We start from the raw sequence: 18,649 nt of genomic DNA, 5'->3' as shown, positions 1-18,649 counted from the left end.
CCTATCCCTAATTCTCACCCAGTCCCAGTCCCAGACCCAACCAAAACATCCCCAGCTCAGTCAGGCTCAGCCAACAGTAACATCTTCAAGAATGGGTTCGATATTTGGAGTACCAACACCCACTTCTTCTCGGGATATTGGAAAGTGGTAGTTGCGCCTTATGGTCGCAATGGGGATATTGCAGGGGTGTTCGCTCCTTGGAATATGGTTTTACTCGTGCGTATCCTTCATTCTTCATTATTTATTGCTTGTTCTTGGTTTTGGTTTCTCATATTTACATCACGAGTGAAGGGGTTGAAGCTAAATGATTTCGATTGATGCCCATCTGATGAGTAGACCGTCGATACTCATGATATACATTCATGATCACTTTCCCCTTCCCCTTTCCCTCCTGACTCGCTCCATCCCTTATGATGGGATCCACACGAGCATTATAATTCACTACATCAGCGATCCATCAATATTAATCGCTCCTTGCCGTCTGGAGCAGAAGCCACCATCGAAGGAGGGATCACTTCTTCCTCAATGATCATTAGTGACAGCCTCAGAAATCAAGACAAGTCAAGTCTATACCGTTGTATAAGCACAAATATTGCGTTATATCATATGAACAGTTGTATCGGATAATTCATGTATTCATATTCTATGATCACGCGACATGATGCCTTCTTGAACCAATCTGCCAGGGGAAGAAGCCCAGTGATCAGTCGATCTCCCCTCGTCATTCGCATTGTCATTGTCATAGCATTCATACGTGCCGAAGGAAGGGTATCTATCTATCTTTACTCTGCTTTGGTTTGCCGTAGACCTTGAATTTCACGATTCAGATTTAGGATTGGTTGGGGCTTGTACATTGTTGTCAATTTATTATTCTTCTGATTTAATGCTACGTGTTATCGAAATGAAACCAAACACAATGAAATGAAATGAAAGGCATTACGGTAGGTGAAGGGGAGAAAAGGGTATAGAGGTCATAAGCCTTCTTCTAAGTTCACTCCACATCTAACTTTACTTCACCCGTCTTACAATTCGACATCTACATGTGATTGGGAAGTGTCTGAATGCGTTACCGATCCACATCCAGCTCCTCGGAGTCTTGAGAGGGGGTGTGATGAGTCATTCATGACAAGACTACAACGCTCTGATGAGCGCATGTACTATCTCTAATGGACAATGGCCTAACTCACCCATGGGTTCACCACCATCCCCAGTAGTCCTTTCAGAAGCCTTGGTAGCGAAGAATCTCACATCTGCGTCGGAATCCTCCTGTAATTTCTTGAGGGCGGGTACGACCTTGCGCGAGATGATCTCTTGTCCTTCAGGCGAAGAAGCGAGAACGGCAGCGAGAGTCTCAAGACACTTCGCAACGTTGAATCGGATGTTCGGGATGGGGTCCGAGGCGAGGTTCAAGGCTGATTGGAGGACTGTATCGCGGATGATCTGTACATTCAGTGAAGGTGCCATTGTCTGTCCGACAGGAAAAATCACAATGTTCTTCTAGTCAGCTTCCACTCTCCATGATGCACGCGAGAGGAGGGGGAGAGCGGGATGTTAGACTCACGGTGATGGCAAAGATGGTAGTCATTCTATACAGGTAATTCTGATGATCGCCCATCTCCAACACTTTAGGTATGATAGTTGTCTGAGCCCATTCCACACCGAAGACATCGGTCAATTTCTTCAGGTTGATGGTTGCCGCTTCTCTGATAGAGAAGACGGTGTCCCCTAACCAGGACATACAGAGTTGACCTAGCTTATCGTCGAAGAATTGCACACCGAGCTGTTGAGCCAAGAGGGGGATGTATTCGATGATGGCCTGTCGGACTCTCCATTGTTTGTCCTCTGCTAATTCCATTATGGCTGGTAGGAGAGCTTGCGAGAGTCGCTCAATACCAATGACTGAGAATGTGCGTGACAAGTGTAAGCGACTGACTGAAACTCTAAACAACCTAGAGCCGAAGGATTACTCACCTTCGTTCACCATATCGAGTTTACCGATCAAATTCAACCTGACATCACTGAAATCGTCCTTCAATAATTGCAAGAAGAGAGGTAAGAGGTGTTCGACAGTGGCATCGGTACCTAACAAAGGTGCCAAACCTGATATTTGCATAGCCAGCGAAGCTCGGACATGTTGAGAGGAATCTGAGGCGAGGTCTCGGACGCAAGGAAGGAGTTTGGCAAGTATCACTTCTTTGTCTACTAGTTTTGCAAAGCCTATAAAATCACAATTCGCATTAGTGATTGATAGAGAAGTAGAGCAATGAGGGGCTTAACTCCAACTTACCAGGAATTTGACCCGCAGCAGCAGTCCTGACCTCAGCCTCATTATCCTTCAACAAGCCTACAAAGGCATTGACCAACTCTTCCCGTATAACGCTCTCCCCGACGGATTCGGACAATCCGACGAATTCATTGGCCACCATATATCTGACTCTCCAAGATTTGTCCGCTACGCTCGATCGCAATGGCTCAAGAATGTGTTCCTTCACTTCCTCAGGGTTCAACGCAGCTGCGATAGCGATGAGATCTGGGATAGTCAACAATCGGACGGAATCTTGGTCGTCTGTAGCTAATTTTCGGTAGAGGGGGATGATATCTGAAAGCAGGACGTCATGTTGGTCGGGAACTTCTGCGACTGATTTGGCAAATGGCTACGGATTATGACTGATCAGCGAATTCCCTTCTCGACAGGTGTATGACGGTTGTGCAGTCTGCCAAATGGCTTTGGGAGACCACACGCCAACTACTTTCGCCTCAATGGAATTAATGAGTCAGACTCACTCCCAAAGCCTTAGCGGCAGCTCGTCTGACCATAGGCGTCTCGTCGCCGCACAGCACCGTGAAGAGCTTCCTTAAGTCTTCCTGGACGCTGGTGGAGGCTAAAGGATACGGAGCTGGGAAAAGGGCACAAGCGGAAGTTCGAGATGTGAACCAATCTCCTTGAGCGAGGTTCTTGATCAGTGGTAAGAGGTGTTCTTCGATCTGAGGTGGGGAGAGGAGGACTGATAATTTGGAGATGGACTCGGCGGCCTATACGCATACAGTATAAGTGATAAGCCATGTTACGGTTGTTGTTGGTTATGGTCATGTATAATCAGACGAGCAGGAAATCGAAATTCACTGACCTTGTCTCTGACCAAAGTTTCCTCAACCGTAGCGAGGTTTTCCAATGGACCCAACACAGTCCAGGCATATTGATTACCTCCTACGTATTCTGCAAAGTTACCCAGCTCCTCAGCAAGGACAAGAAGCACTTCATCCTCGTCATCTAGTTGATCTTGTAGGAAAGGGATCAATTCCTCTCTCGTACGTTGCGGACCAAGTGCGAGGGCGATGGTGGATAATCGTCTTATCGATGACAATCGGAGGACCACGTCTTCAGACTTGAGTTCGTCCATGAGTAGGTGGATAGGGTAGAGGGACGAGGAGGAAGGTGGAGATGACATCTTGCCTAGTCTGCGGAGGTGTACAGTCGATCAGGACGGAAAAAGGTTTGATGTCGTGGGGATGTACTTGATGTTAGAGAGAAGAGTTTCGAGGAGCGTGCAGGCGATGTCGACGTTGTGCTTGATCGTTGTCTGAGTTGTTGAGTCAAGCATAAAGGAGTGTTGTACCAGGTTGACTTGATTCGCACGGTGACTTACTGACTTACTACTCAGCGCGTACTGACCACAACCGCAAATACACCATACACCATTCATACACACTCACCACCATACAACCACGCGTTCGGAATTAAATCCCATTCTCATGAGTGTGGCAACCATACATAGCCACCATGGTCATGCACGCGCCTGACACGCGGCAGTACGCTTTGACGTCACCGAGATTGCTTAGATTAGATTACAGCATCACAGCTGTGCATGAAGAATACAACTGTACTCGGTAGGCAGCCAGACAGATTGCTAGAACCAGCTTCCAGCCCGCAGTCTAGGCCATCTGCAACCACACTAGTCACGACAGAAGCTCATCTACTGAACGCGATGCCCTCGGAGCTCCTTCACCTGCCCCCGCTATACACCCTCGTCGGTCTTTATCGCTTATTGACAGACCCATTCATCCGTCAGCCGGTATTAGACAAAATCAAACATGCCTCGGTGCGGGGACTGGTCGTGGGCGGGGTGTACGCAGCGGCGAGCTGGAAGGTGATGGATTGGTTCGTGAGGCATTTCTTAATTGGAGAAGGATGGAATGTTTTCAAATCGAACAAAGCGCTGGAGAAGAGTACTCCTGGGGGTGTTGTGAATGTTGGAATTGGGCGTTTGAGGATTCCTATCGATATAGTCCTGTGTAGGTGGTCCTACATTTCTCCTCCTTCTCATATGCAAGGAAAGTTTAGGATCCTCACCTTGCTGATTCTCGAGGGCGACCCTAGACACCCATCTGTTCATCCTTTTACCACAATTGAGTTCTATCCTGCGGTACTTCATATACAAGAACCTCAAGATAGCTAGATCCCGAGCATATTCCTTGACTGTATCATCACGTGGCAAGCCTCACGAGTTCTGGTCCCAGGGATATATCGAAGAGTGGGCTGAGCCCCCTCGAGCGGCTAGTAGTGGTCAGGTAGATCAGAATGGTCGGAGGGTGAGATCGGATACTCAATGGATAGAATGGTTATTGTGGTGGCCTACCCAGCTTGTTCTGCGAAAATGTACGGGATACGTCAAAGTCCCACTGCCCTATCGAGAAACGCCGTGTTTCTGAGCTGATATCTCTGCCAACCTTCGTAGACCTATTCTTACCCCTTTCACCCTCGTTACCGCTTCTTGCCCCACTGGTCCGGTCGTTCCTACGATCGATAACGACAGGAGAATACCTCCACCAGCCATACTTCGATGCGAAAGGCATGAGCAACGATGAGATCTGGAGATGGGTCGAGGAGAGGAAATGGGCTTATAGGGGTAAGCACACACCCTTTGTTCCGAATTAGCGGTGTCATTGTGACCGTGAGCTGATATCAACTGTCATGATCTGTAGCATTCGGTTTCGCTGCATCGCTGGTGGAGAGCATCCCGATCATAGGTCTGTTCTTCTCGATATCTAACAGAATAGGAGCAGCCATGTGGTGAGTGTCCCATCGGCGTAATGCTTGTGCCCAAAACTCGCACTGAACATCACTGATGAACGAAAACGCAGGGCCTTCGACCTTGAGAAACGACAACACCTGTTTTCGGCAGGAGTAATCAAGCCTCTCCAGCCGAGCCAAGTCGGATTCTACGGTATGGGCAAGATAGATGATCTGGGTGTCGATATCCAAAAAGCAGAAAGCGATATCGACAGGAAGTTTAGTACGAGATCATCGAACAAAGAAGACTCTGGTGACGCGCAGAAAGGGATTCTCGAGCTTAAGGGAGAAGGTCTGGGCGTTGGCGAGAGCGGTAAAGAGAAGGTTCTGTAAAGCCTACAATGCAATATTTTGCCAGGCGAAGCAAGGTGCCACACGATGGTGAGATTATCACATCATGTGCAAATTACACATAAATAGCAGGGTAGGATCAAGGAGAGCGCAGTCTCGGCTCTAGCGGACTCGGCTCTGCTTTGGCCCATCCGCCAATTTCTTCCTGATAGGCATCAAATTCCCATCGAACCCTCTTGAATCGTATGGATGCTTCCCATTGACTCCACTGGCTGTCTCATCGTCGCTCTTCTTTTTCCCTGAGTCTGACTCTGTGTCGCCCGAAGTGGGTTTCGAGCTATTTGAATTGTTCTTCTTGGTTGGGGAATCATCGTTTTTAGGCTTGTTCGATCCCGCACTCGGTTTCTTGGGTTCACTATCATCTTCTCTCGCATCCCCTTTACCTTCTCTACCTCTACGTCTGTCTCTGTCTCTATCTCTATCGCTGCGCTTTTTTGGATCCTTTCCATCATCTCCCCGATCGCTTCGTCCAGGTAGAGGCGGATGTCCACTTCTTCCCGATTTGTTCCCCTTTCCACCGAATTTCTCAGTCAACTGTACAAGATCATGAGATAATCAATCATCAGTCGAGTAGGAAGAATGGTGTTCGGGCTCCTTGATATGAGTATGAAGAGCGCTCACGAATCGACCATGTTTATCTCTCCCAAGCCATAGACCAAGTAAGATCAAAGTCTTCACGCACGCCACCAGGGTGAAAAGGTCCGGATGCACAAGTACGAAACTTGCAAATTCGATGATGAGGCCGACGAAGAATATTGGCCAGTATTGTTCGAGGTGATTCGAGTGGATCGGCTGTTTATGCGGGTCGACTATAAATTCCAAAGCAAAAGATAATTAATAAGCTGATTCGCAACTCCAATTCCGGATGCTCCTATCCTTGCTCAACACCTCGCAACATGAATTCTCATTCTGCGTTGACTGGATCTACCGTCCTTCTTATCTATGCGCAAAACTTGGACAGAATAAGGAGATCCGCGACTCACATTGATGTTGTAATGGAATGATCAGATCGTACACATGACCCAATGTCAAAGTGATTTCCACTTGACCAGTCCGTAAAACCGTCCAGGACATGACGAAGAGTATAGCCAAGAAATTGAATTCCCATATCCCCGTGAGATCGGTCAACGTCATGAGTAAGTCGCCTAACCATCCTCCGGAGGTGTATAGCTATTTTCATATTTCGATCGACCATTGGTCAGTCAGTCAGGCGAGCGGTATCTCTCAGGGAGTGACCTTGAGCAACTTCACAAAGAAAGGGAATGTTGTAGTTGATGAGAAGTTTGTCTCACCATATAATACCTGAAGTGGGTACATTTCCTCGCCATTTCCCCTGCCCGCGATTCATCGCTCTTCCCCACTGCAGAAGGAGGCCTTTTATATCGCTCATCACTGGGGCGTTCAGTAGAGGGCCTCTCATTCCTATTACTTCTTCGACGGTCACCACTTCCAGGGCGTCTGCTTTCCCTACCACTTCGATCTCGTCTAGATGAACGTCTCTTCGAGTCCCGTTCAGAGGCTGAACCTCCCGAAAGTTCATTCCCACGCTTGGAGGATCGTCTCTTACCGTCTCGGTGAGATGATCTTCGTTTTTTGCTACTCGAATCGCTCGAGTCTGTATCTGAGGCCATCCTTACTTTTGCTTGTTCGATGAATTGGAATCAAGTTGACAGCTATTTGAATTTGCTCAAGTTGTATTTTGTCAAGACATCCCCAGTTGACCTCGCGGAAGACCCACGACAACCAGATTCGATGGATTACTTCAGTACATACCAGAGGTCCCTTGGCGTGCGTTTCACAAGACACCATCCTTTCATCAGTGACAGTGATCGTGTCCAATTGACAAACTTCGCATCTCTTCCTTTTCAGCTCATTGTCGCGCTCAGAGATCTTGGAGCCACAAGGGGTCTGGGTTTGAAAGGAGACAGTACTTGGTATCAGCTCGACTTGACGCCGCCACGCAGAGATGCGTTATCGGCGTGACTCTCAATACCCTCAATGACGGTGGACGGATTGAAGGGCGACATAAAACTTGCATGTCGCTGGCATAATGTCTGCTCTCTGAAGCTAAATCAAGCATCCCTTGGATCGGTAAGCAGTGTACTGCTTTGTGATGACCTGCATGTGTTTCGCAAATCACTGGAATGAGCTTTGAAGTTATCCATCGGATCGAGCAAGAATACCAACTTACTGTATATCGATCAACACAGCTTAAACCGATTAGATCAGGGAAAATCGCATAATAACATTGCACTTATCTAATCGGATAACATTGCGGAGAGTTAGTCAGTCACTTACGTTAGTCGTTCTGTGCTATGCAGCATCGCTTTAATGCTTATGCTTCAATGCACTCGTCAACGCCGATACGTCCTAGACTATGGTAGATTTCCACCTGGTCCACCTGGTCTGGCCGAATGACCGCTCCGGTCAAAAGGTATATAAGGTTATCCCGTCCGTCGATGTCCCGCACCTCTCCTAAATATCCACAGAACACCTGTTTTGCTTTTAGTAATCCTACTCTATACAGTATCATCGCTCCAAACACCAAACGTGAACATCGACGCTGGTGTTCAGGGTTAAGCACGACATCAAGTCTAGATCTAAACAGAATGTTCTTCTGCACCAAAACACTATTCGCAGTCTTCTCTTTGACCCCACTCGTCCTCTCGTCTCCTGTCAACCTAGAGAAAAAGCAAGACCATAAGCTAGAGCCCACTTTACCAGCAGTAGAATTTACCAATACCTTCCCTTCCTCCAAATTCTATACGGGCCAAACGATCGATCTGACATGGACAGGAGGCGATGGGTATTACGATTTGTACGAGATTTACTATGCGCAAGGACAAGGTTCTTCCAGGTTAAGTTGGCTCATCTTTACTTGCATGATTGCATGATTGCATCCATATCGAAACATCACTACATACATCTTTGAAGTGGCGAAGCTGACTTTGGCTGATACCAATGCGCCTGCACACATAACATTCCGAATTTACGATTTGTGATACTGTAGCCCGGATACCTCCTTAGAAATTCCACCGAGAGGTCATATTCCCTGACCCTCAGATCGGGCGTAGTGACGAATACGACATTGTCAGTATCCCCTACTAGCCTTTGCCTCGGCGTTCTCTTCCCACAACATATAACAGTAAGAAACTCACTGCTCCTTCATGCTGACTCTTTGGTTTTTTGGTAGAACACTCGGCATCGCTGAAGCTAATTCGCAATTACCGATCGATGGACCAGGATATCAACTGAGTCCTACTTTACCTTTTGTCAACAACCCTCAAAACGAGAGCTGAATGACTTCGTGCTACTCAAACCTATTCTGATACCGAGGCATGTAGGTGGTACTACATATGCATACTTGTTCAGTATGAAAGATGACTTTGTCAGGAACAAGAAACCATAAAATACACTAAAAGGTGCAATACAACTATTTGAATCAGATCGGTATACCCTTCATCGTTCTTATCACTAGCTCAAATTTTACTAACGATACTCGTGCGATTGATTACTGATGTATATTCGTGCCTGGGATAGTGAACAGATTATGTTTCCATTCCGGGTTCTCATATTGCCCCGACGGGTCGTTCACAGGAATAGGTATAGGAAGAGGTTGGACGGAATCGTCCGTTCCCAAATTACCCAAGAAAGTCATCATGGGTAATTGTTCGCCAGGTTGTCTGCCAATATGGAAACCCGTATGAAACGATTTATCCCAATGATCAAAAGCCGTCGAGACTCCAGTAGCGTTTTTGGTCATTGGCGAATTATCCCATTGTGGAATGTTGATCTGAGCTTGCTGTATCTGAGTTGGATTCGTGTTCCCATTGTTGCTCGTGCCGTTGGTGTTGTTATGATTATTATTGTTGTTGTTGTTGTTATTGTCGCCGTTGGGAGATATGTTGATACTTGAACTCGCGTTGGCGTTCCCATCGAAGTCCAATATACAGCCTTCGCCGTTGGTACTATTACAGAAACTAGTGATGCTTTCCGGAGTAGGTTGATTCGAAAGGTTCGATAACATCGTATTCGGACTTATTCCTGATATCGAGGCGGATCTCGAGCCCGAACTTGATCCTCCATTGATGTTCCCCTTGATCGAGCTATTGGCGTATTGACCACTGATCTCGGCATGGGTATTGATCTTGTTGATATACGTCGATTCGATATTCTCGAGAATCGCCTCATCGGGAGAAGTCACATATTCGACCCTTTTGACGTTGAATTTGCACATCTCATTAGGATCCACTGGTGTATTGCGTTCTGCAGCTTGAGTGTATTGTTCAAGGAAGTGTACCATTGCGTTACCCAACGGGTGCCGTTGGCCGTATCTATCAAGTACTGCAATATGCATTTCAGCTGTGTGCCCTTTCCTCTCGGTCGCAGCGCATCACTCACAATTGATCAATACCCTCAGGTCCGCTCGATATCTTACGGCAGTTTGTATTTGTTTCAAGGAGTCGGCGTGTTTGATGAAATCGGTGATAAATCTTCCGACGGTGTATAGGGACCTGATAACGTGTTGAGGATGAGCGGACGATACAACGATCCGACGAGCATGACAAGCGTGACTTACATAGCTAATGACGGCGTTAGGATCAAGGCAATATCCAAATTACTCGGAATCAGATGCAATACCGCCATGATGTTATCGTACGCTCTTTGTACAATGATAGTCGAAGGATCATAAGGCTGCCACAGCATGAATGGTTCGTGCAACAAACAAGTGGCCACGTTTGGTATGAGATGAATAGAAAGTAAATTCGCATCGAAACCCATCGATCTTGAGTCGAGATATCTGAATATGTTCTTCAGAGCTGCGGGCAGGCTCGTACTATGGTAAAAAGCAGAATAGGATGAGTCGTTCTTTCCGTGAGAACGCATACTCAGACACTTACCTGAAAGTTTCTATCCGATGATTGAGGGCTTTGAACTCGTCGGTCTTGCAACCTTCCATTTCGTCATCGGGTTCTTTCTCCCTTTGCTGCCAATTTCGTAGCCATCTACGATAAGCAGTGATTAGTCAAACACCGGTTCGGTTGCTTTCATTACGAGAGCGGACTCACGACGCGACTGTCGCCATGAGCACAGAGCCTTTGATGACGAAGATGAACGAATCCTCAATGGGATGTCTATCGGGCGCACGAATTAGGCTAATTGATCACACAAGCAAATCGCTGTGAAAAAGACTTACGAATAATACAAATCGTGCGAGCTAGCATTCTGCGGGTTCTTAACCATGCCCTCAACCTGAGAACAAATCACGTCAATCTCCTCATCGCAGACGCAATGAAACAACCTGCTCACCTTGCACCAATCTTCGTAGCTTGTCGGCAAATTGCATCTGACCTCGGTGACCATCATCGACGGGGCCCAGTTACTGTTGATAGTGTATCCTGCGTCATTGGTAAAGGCCATCCAGGTGGTGATTAACCTCTCTTCCCTCTCCATATCTGTTTCTGGAGCCTTCAGTAACGGTTGTTTGTGATTATGCGTTCTGGGCTGTCGATTGCACAGCTCTAATACTGCTAGCAGCCTCGCTGGGTGTCCGCCCATCATCCACCCTTTCATCGGGAAACCTTTGGTGAAGAAAGCATCTCCTAGCAGGATCTACTCATAATGCGAATATCAGCGCAAATTCCTGTACATTCCTTTCCAAGACACTCACACAAGCTTGCACCAGTTGGAAGATCAGCGGCCCACTGCCCATTATGCAGACCGAGGTGGTCAGCTCGACCGCCTTAGCTCCTAAATGGGCCTGAGCCAGACCGAAATCGTCTATCGTGGTGAGATCAAGTCCTAGAGCGAGATGTCGTTGGACCGATTCTTCCAGCATATGGGGCGCCAAATTGTTGACCCATGCAGTGTAACCTGCTGCCGATGCACAAATGGCGTGAAGCAGACCTGGGAAGGGGAAATCAGGTGATGAAGGCGGCAACTTTATTCTGGCTAAGAGGGATGCACGATGTAGCATTCGAGGTGTCTGAGGGACATAGTTGAAAAATGTCTCGACCAGGTGTTCCAGCAAGACTGCAAAGAGATTGATCAGCAATGACTTCTGCAACGTATGAATCGAGTCAGCTCACATGGTAAGGGAAGACCCTTCGGCCAATCTTTCGGTACGAGGAAGAAATCGTCCAGTCCACTAAAATCACCTAGCGATTCAGGCAAGGGTATGCTCTCTGTGTTGGATATTCCAAAATTGATATTCGTACTTGAATTGCCGATTTCTTCCAGTATCGGCTCCACTCGGGCAGATCCATTTGCCAGCGTTGAGAAAGATTGGGAGGCGAAGGGCATATTGTTATCGCCGTTGATGTTGTAGGCGTTCGATGATAATGGTAAAGAAGGCTCGATGTTGGAATGCGAGCTCGGCGGTGTGAGCGTCGCCAGTCTAGCTTCGAGCTCGGCTGTAACATTACAAACGTCAGTTAGGACCGCCGTGCTCGAAGGGGTTCAAAGATACACGTACCTATTCTAGCTTTGAGGTTCTCTTTCTCTTCGTCTGGTGTCTCCCGATGTCCTTGGCCAACATGTTGCCTTTTTACTCCTGTATTTGTATTTGAGCCTGAGCTCGTCACTACAGGCTTCTTCTTTCTCGCTTTATTCTCTTCTCCAGCTTCAGGCTCAGGCGAGTCACCCTCCGCATACGTGCATGTCAGTACTGGCGGAGTTGTGCCATTCCGGTGAGCTGATCTGACGGCATGTGCGTGGGATCGCATACAAGGTGCACATGTTGGTTTGGTCTGCGAACGCGATCAGCTGTCTTTCGATACCCGAGCAGCGAGCTGGGCTGTACTATGAACAAGACTCACAGCATCGCACTTGACTTTTCGTTTCTTACATTGCAGACATGCGTGATTCCGCTTCAGTGGCGCGAGAGTCTCATCCTCCAGGATGTCATCGTAAGGTGGTGTAGGATTCATTTTACCTGACACGGCCTATACTGGTGACCGGTAAAAACGGTCCTGCTGAAACGTGTGAAGCGTGGGGAAATCGATCGTCCGCCTGTGAGGAATCCGGGTAGTCGCGCGGCGATGAGAAGTAATGAGCTAGGAAGATTAAGGCTAACGAGATATGCTCGATTCGTGTACTGTGGAAGACCGACCTGCTCAAAGGAACGAAGCCTTGATCACAGTGAGTTGAATTTCCAGATGTGTGCGCTTCGCGTCGTTGCGGCGTTCGGCACCTTTTATTCCTAGCTAGGCAAACAGCTTTATAGCTTAATTACCTTGAATTCGCTCTTTATCCTGACTGATCGAAATTGAGTGCGAGCTATTATGGCGCTTCAGAGATCACTGATGGATGGGACCGTTGACAATGGATGATTGTGACTGTTATCGATGTTTCCACCCAGTCCGATGGCGAAGAAGGTTCTATGGGATATGTTGTAGCAGAAAATGAATCAATCAATCTTTCACTCGTACACTGGTGCAATCGGAACTGAGGGAAGAGCATCGGAAGCGGTAAAGTCAATTAGTCATGCCCGAATGACCGACGGCCATGAATCCCTCATTGCTAAGTGGAGCACGTCAACAAAGAAATCCCGAACTTGCAGTCCCTTTTCCCACCTCCAAGATTTTCAGCAAGGTAATGGTCACGACCGATACCGGATCATCAACTCTTGACACGCACGATCAGCTTGTCATTTGTAAGGACTGACATCACAGAGATCACTCGCCTGCTTTCGTAGCAGAAGAGGTCCATGATGAGCAAATGCTCTGCGCGGCGGGGGCAGCGCAACCTCTGTCCATCCAGATGAGATCGCCTGGATTCGCTGAGACGCTTGTACGGATAGACAACCTGACGAAAGAATGGGCTTGAAGTCCTCAAACAGATTAACAGATCCCTTGCGCCAGAGGAAGCTGCAGACCTTTTCAGATTATACGTCGGACGCAGATGGACCGGACTCACCAAATGCTCTTTGTCGTTGACAAGCTAATTTAGCGTCTGCCGACTTGCTCGGGACGATTTGGCACGATTGTGTCCTGCGTCGCAAGGGCTATAAGTGTAGAAGCGGTTGACTCCGAGAGGTAGCTCATTTAGACTTCGACTTCTTGTCGATGCATGGTATCCAATCTAGTATTTTGCCTCCGGAAAACAAGTGATCCTCTTGCAATCATGTTCGAAGCCAATGGGTTGTCCGAGTCAAATGCTCCATCATCACATCAGCTACCATCGGCCAATGCCAATCCAGTCGCTCGCTTGAGAGCCCGAGATCCCCACTTGGCTCAACTGGACTACAACGCACTAGAAAGGTTTATAGTTCGAAATCCTATGACATGACGACGATCATCACCAAAAGGATCAACCACTAGGCAGCGTTCCTAGCAAGGCATCTGCTGGGTTTTCTTTGTCCCGCGGACCAAGAATACAGTACTTCAGCACTGTATCATCTTGAAAGATGAAATGCCTCCGATGTTTGTCTGTGCCACCGAGGTCTATGGCACTAAAGATAGATGTGACCGAGGTGATAGCTTCAATTCAGGATGCCACACGGTCTTTCAAGGGTTTAAAAGGGGGCGAGAGGATTGTGCGTCGATCAAAACATGTGTTAACGCACATTCCTCTTGACCTAAATTACTCACCCTGTACCAAGATCAAGTGAAACATGAAATGCGTAGTATGCTGATCTGATCAACCAACAACAGCTAAAATCAGAGTGATCTGACTTGATCTGATCAGATCACAAGGATATAAATATACTGTAGTCGGTGACCTCGCCGTCGTAGCATCACGAATGCTCACGTACTCCTCTCTACTATCCCTCGCTTACACCTGCACCATACTATTGTATCTACTTACATCGAACAACCTTTGAATAGTCATCCGGAGGCAATTGCAGGTATCTTTCCCTTCGATAATCGAGTGTATACGACACCTGATCCAGCAGCTCGATAGGCTTTCATAAAGGAATCGTCATCAGACTTGCGCCCCAGGATCAAAGGTCCACCTTCCAAGCCAATCCACCATTCATCTTCACTGCTAAATAACAGTCTCAAATAGGTAATTGGACCGCACCTTGATCGTCTTAATCCAGCAAGAGGGCGAATTGATCTGATCCGGCGGTATCGGACCCATCAATCAACTACGAGGGTTCTCTCCTCTTCCACATACACACCGACACACAACTTGCAACTTCTACGGGACATCACATTATATCTTTCTCGCATCAGCAGTCTCCTTACAAGTGTCAAGTTGATCACTCCGCTCTTCGCGCGACAATACAGTCAGCTTCTTCCTCCCACCTGAGTGAACGTATGTTGTGCCTTGAACCATGGCCATGCCTCTCCCGAACTCCCTATCTCCTCCGAACCAACATCTGACCACGACCGCGAACGGAATCAGGAGCTCCATCCCGGCTCATTCACCATCAATGACTACCCTTCAACCGTCTCCCGCTCCACATCCTGCATACCCCTATCCACCTCCTCCGCAAGACACACCTTATCAAGCCCACGTACAGATACCACATCGTTATGATCCGCCAAGACACAATTCTTTTCCCCAATGGCAAGCTCTTCCCCCTCCTGACTACCGAATTCGTCACCATCAAGAGTCATACGGTCCAAGTAGGAGGATGTCAGAACAGCCCAGCAATTCAAATGTACCCCACCAACACCAGATCACCTACATAAATGCCGATCCCAGCGAGCCAGCGTATTTTCATGCTTCAAACGGTCATTCGACGTCATCTACGAATGGCAAATATGAGGAACAATCGATGGACCCGGTTGGCGAGTACTATCGACCGGATGACACACCGCAACTTTCAGCCGTCAGCAGTCCACAGACGACCAACCGAAAGCGCCCTAGGCAGATATCGATCCCAGCTCGTCAAGCGCATCCCGTCGATTTCTTGCCGACGCCTGCGAAAGCTAATTTTTGGAACCACAAATCGCCTTCCTCATCTGCCACCAAGCACTCGGCAGCACTTCCTGCTGATCCGCAGTCTCACGCTAATTTGCATCATCCCCGACCAGCCACTATGACCATATCAGTACCTGCCGTCTTGACCCGGGAGAAGAAGCAGAAAGCATGTACGAATTGTCGGAAGGCTAAACTGAAGTGCATCTTGGAACATGGCTCTACGGAATGTATAAGATGTAAATCTAGAAAAGAGAAATGCGTCTTCTTCCCTCGATCTCAAGTGAGCATGAGAGTCAGCTTATGGTATCTGCAAGTGGCACAATTAGCGCTAACGTACCGGACAATCTCTTTTTGCAGGAGGATGAAGTTCAGCAGAAAATGATACGCGATCTGTACGAAGCCACGAACCACCTCAGCCAGCTCTCGAAAGCTGTTCATCACATACTGCATCACCTAACGAAGAATGACTTGATCCCACCCTTCAGATCTGACGAACATCCCCAAGGATTAGACGATTACAACCCTCCCATTCAACCGCCATTGGCCATGAATGACGCTGCTGAAGCGGCTGGGAAGCCGAATCGTGACCCGAAAATCAGTGAAGGACCGGGTAGAAAAGCCAAAGCTCGCAAGGTCAATCCTAGTGAGACTGATGAGCGGGACGAACTCGAAGATGCTGAGACTACCTCGGACTCAAGACCATTAACGAATGATGGACTGTCGACCGGCACATCGCGGACGTCCATTAGTTCAAATCCCAATTCTGCGCCGCATTCTCTTTCTCAATCACACCCATACTCTAGATCGTCTTTCGACGGATCCACGCGTTCCGCACCAGATGTGGTATCCAGACCACCCTCCACCATCGTACATTCACCGCCCCTACCATTCGCCGCAGGCCTGCCACCGCCACAAGCACAACTTTTCTCGCAACCACCTCTGATTCCTCCAAACCGACCTTCGAGGACGCCTCCACTTCGCATCGTCCCGCCTGAGAATCAAGTACACCCATCTATCTCACAGGTACTCACCGCAGCCGGGGAAGGCTGGAACATCGCGAGACCGCCCTCTCACGATCCACCTACTGGTCGAGCTACTCCGAAGCTGAGAATGTCGAGTCCACCTGTCCTGGCTTCTGCGCATGGACCTAATTCATTCTCCACATACCAGCGAAACAGCCCACTCGACTCGCAGACTAGTAGCCAACCGGGTGACATGGTCAATCATCGACCTTCATCAAGATCGTCCGCGTCAGTTGAAATTTCGATAACACCGACAATGGTTGACCGATCTGTGGAAGCCGGGATCGACGGTGAAGTCATCGGTTCCCAAGACCCGAGAAAAGATATAGTCAAAAAGGGTCTCGTAGCGCCTCAAGATGCCTTGACATTAGTAACATTGTGAGTTAGACCCGGATAGAACAGTACCATAGCAGTATAGGCTAAGCGTTGATTCTCTCGATGGAACTCAGTTTTCATCGAAGCCTCTCGCCTTTGATGTACGGCTACACCTTGTCATTCCACCAATTCCCTTACTTAGCCGGACCCGCACGAATCACCCCGTTACTTCTTTCTGTCCTCTGCCTCATCTCCTCGGATAGGATCTCGTCTGAATTCGAAAGGAGATACCACAGAATCTTAGCTGAGGAAGTAACGAATTTATTACAAACCTCTCCCGCTGAAAGCTGGCAGCGATTCGAAGGTATCTACACGCCTGACTTTGGAGATCCCGATGGAGATGACCCCCTAGATGCGGAATTTGGGCTGGGGCCGGAGGAAATTGTGGCGAGTTGTATACTGGCAACGTATATGACTCAGCGCGAACAGGCCAGTGTGATTGCTCGAAGCGCGTTTAGGTGGGCTCGAGGGTGGATAAGGGTGAGTAAGGCGGGAATGTGGACAACACACATCTTGATCGCACTAAGCTGATGTATCTGCGTCTGCGTCTGCTTGCGCTTATGCGCTTGTCAGCTCCTACAATCCTCGCCGTTGCCGAGATTTACGATCGCAGAGTCAGTTGGACTGGTACCTCCTGAAAGACAGGCTACTCAAGCGGACATGGCGAGGATATGGTTATTGTGCTATGTAAGTCAGCGTGGCTCCCTCTTCGTCTTCGTCTCTCGCTCTCACCCTTACTCGTACCCCATATTCCTTCTTTCGGGCAAACATGGCTGATTTGAGCGGTATCATAGATCGTCGACAGCACAGAACGACTTCAGCTCGCACTTGATGCACCACCACTCCGAGACGCAATCTCTTGGTGTTCCGTCTTAATCCCACCTACCAATATGGATCAACAATTACCATATTCGAAACAAATACCATACCATAAACCGGATATCCTCCTTACGTTCCACACACGATTGATCACCATTTTAAACGAATGGAGGAGTCAATCTAAAGCCTTAGTCAGTGCCAATCAAACTCCCGAACAATTAGTCGAGCAGATGAAAGACTTGTCGAGGAATGTGAATGAGCGACTGGAATGGTGGAAAGGTGAATTCGAACAACTTATATATTCGCCTTTGATCGATCATTCCGCTGCGACTGCAATTTACGGATCGACTTCATCTTCAACTCCAACCTCAACTTCGGTTCCGGGCTCAGAGGGGTACGGGTACGGGTATGGTCAATCCAATCAACATATAATGATCTTTTACCACTTTGTCAAGATGTCAGTGAATTCGACATTATCAAAATATCTGCCAACAACCATTCAAGATCTTGCACATAATCCTTATCAATCCAGCTCAGCCTCCACTTCAGCGTTCATGGTCAGACAACAGGAGAATTGTCAGCTTCGTTTGGAAAGTAAGAGAATCATAATCCAGTCTTCGGTAAATTTCATGAGGATCTGTGAGAAGTGGTTTGCCGGAGAAGGGAAGACATCTGATCGGTCTTGGACCAAAGGAGATGAAACATTGATTCACTTGAGTCCAACGTACCTCTACTTTGTCACTTTGATGGGAAGCGAGTTGGTCGAGGCGATCGGAGAGCTGAAAGATAGTGGACATTTGGACGATGTTGTGAATATAGATGAAGGTAAGTGACCGTAATGACCTCTGAGTTGGGTTCAGGACGTACTGGCATTTTGGGCTGAGATGTTGATTCGTGATCTAGTCATTACCCTGCTGCGCTCGGTCGGGGAGTTCTTACTCTTGGGCGAACTTGATGAACAACATGTCAATAGGACGACGGCGAAGGCGTTGTGTATTTATAGTGAGAAGCTTCAAAAGCTTCGAGGTGTACAGTGATCATTTTACCTCATGAACGGATGGATAGCTCGGGGATCACTCAATAATACAATTTTGAACGCTTCTAGCGGTTTCGCGTTTTGAAGCTTGAAGCATGTTAG

The 18,649-nt window shown here is 48.0% G+C and overlaps 6 protein-coding genes across 6 annotated transcripts; 3 read left to right on the top strand and 3 right to left on the bottom strand.

Annotated features, from left to right (window-relative positions):
- Positions 1-1,131: 1,131 nt before the first annotated feature.
- I303_101330 (uncharacterized protein) lies at positions 1,132-3,449 on the bottom strand (the record flags this gene model as incomplete). Its single annotated transcript, XM_018404699.1, has 6 exons — positions 1,132-1,467; positions 1,562-1,899; positions 1,972-2,217; positions 2,288-2,654; positions 2,785-3,033; positions 3,129-3,449. The coding sequence occupies 6 exons, from the start codon at positions 3,447-3,449 to the stop codon at positions 1,132-1,134; spliced, it is 1,857 nt and encodes a 618-aa protein (XP_018267353.1).
- Positions 3,450-3,986: 537 nt separating this feature from the next.
- Positions 3,987-5,404, top strand: I303_101329 (uncharacterized protein; the record flags this gene model as incomplete). Its single annotated transcript, XM_018404698.1, has 5 exons — positions 3,987-4,293; positions 4,379-4,657; positions 4,737-4,907; positions 4,984-5,071; positions 5,143-5,404. 5 exons carry the CDS (start codon positions 3,987-3,989, stop codon positions 5,402-5,404), a joined length of 1,107 nt encoding a protein of 368 aa, XP_018267352.1.
- Positions 5,405-5,524: 120 nt separating this feature from the next.
- I303_101328 (uncharacterized protein) lies at positions 5,525-7,053 on the bottom strand (the record flags this gene model as incomplete). The annotated part of the gene is made up of 4 exons (XM_018404697.1): positions 5,525-5,956; positions 6,044-6,231; positions 6,406-6,592; positions 6,715-7,053. The coding sequence occupies 4 exons, from the start codon at positions 7,051-7,053 to the stop codon at positions 5,525-5,527; spliced, it is 1,146 nt and encodes a 381-aa protein (XP_018267351.1).
- Positions 7,054-8,031: 978 nt separating this feature from the next.
- On the top strand, positions 8,032-8,721 carry I303_101327 (uncharacterized protein; the record flags this gene model as incomplete). Its single annotated transcript, XM_065968319.1, has 3 exons — positions 8,032-8,279; positions 8,450-8,512; positions 8,616-8,721. The coding sequence occupies 3 exons, from the start codon at positions 8,032-8,034 to the stop codon at positions 8,719-8,721; spliced, it is 417 nt and encodes a 138-aa protein (XP_065824391.1).
- Positions 8,722-8,933: 212 nt separating this feature from the next.
- On the bottom strand, positions 8,934-12,351 carry I303_101326 (uncharacterized protein; the record flags this gene model as incomplete). The annotated part of the gene is made up of 11 exons (XM_018404695.1): positions 8,934-9,766; positions 9,824-9,936; positions 10,002-10,259; positions 10,324-10,428; positions 10,492-10,557; positions 10,620-10,675; positions 10,733-11,035; positions 11,094-11,455; positions 11,512-11,835; positions 11,898-12,171; positions 12,241-12,351. The coding sequence occupies 11 exons, from the start codon at positions 12,349-12,351 to the stop codon at positions 8,934-8,936; spliced, it is 2,805 nt and encodes a 934-aa protein (XP_018267349.1).
- A 2,654-nt stretch (positions 12,352-15,005) lies between these two features.
- I303_101325 (uncharacterized protein) lies at positions 15,006-18,548 on the top strand (the record flags this gene model as incomplete). Its single annotated transcript, XM_018404694.1, has 6 exons — positions 15,006-15,575; positions 15,653-16,695; positions 16,767-17,172; positions 17,266-17,379; positions 17,487-18,336; positions 18,415-18,548. The coding sequence occupies 6 exons, from the start codon at positions 15,006-15,008 to the stop codon at positions 18,546-18,548; spliced, it is 3,117 nt and encodes a 1,038-aa protein (XP_018267348.1).
- Between the last annotated feature and the right edge of the window lie 101 nt (positions 18,549-18,649).

The sequence above is a fragment of the Kwoniella dejecticola genome, chromosome 1 (genome assembly GCF_000512565.2).
Source record: "Kwoniella dejecticola CBS 10117 chromosome 1, complete sequence".
Classification (NCBI taxonomy): Eukaryota; Fungi; Basidiomycota; class Tremellomycetes; order Tremellales; family Cryptococcaceae; genus Kwoniella; species Kwoniella dejecticola.
The sequence above is the reverse complement of the archived record's forward strand: the minus strand, read 5'-3'. Positions and strand labels throughout refer to the sequence as shown.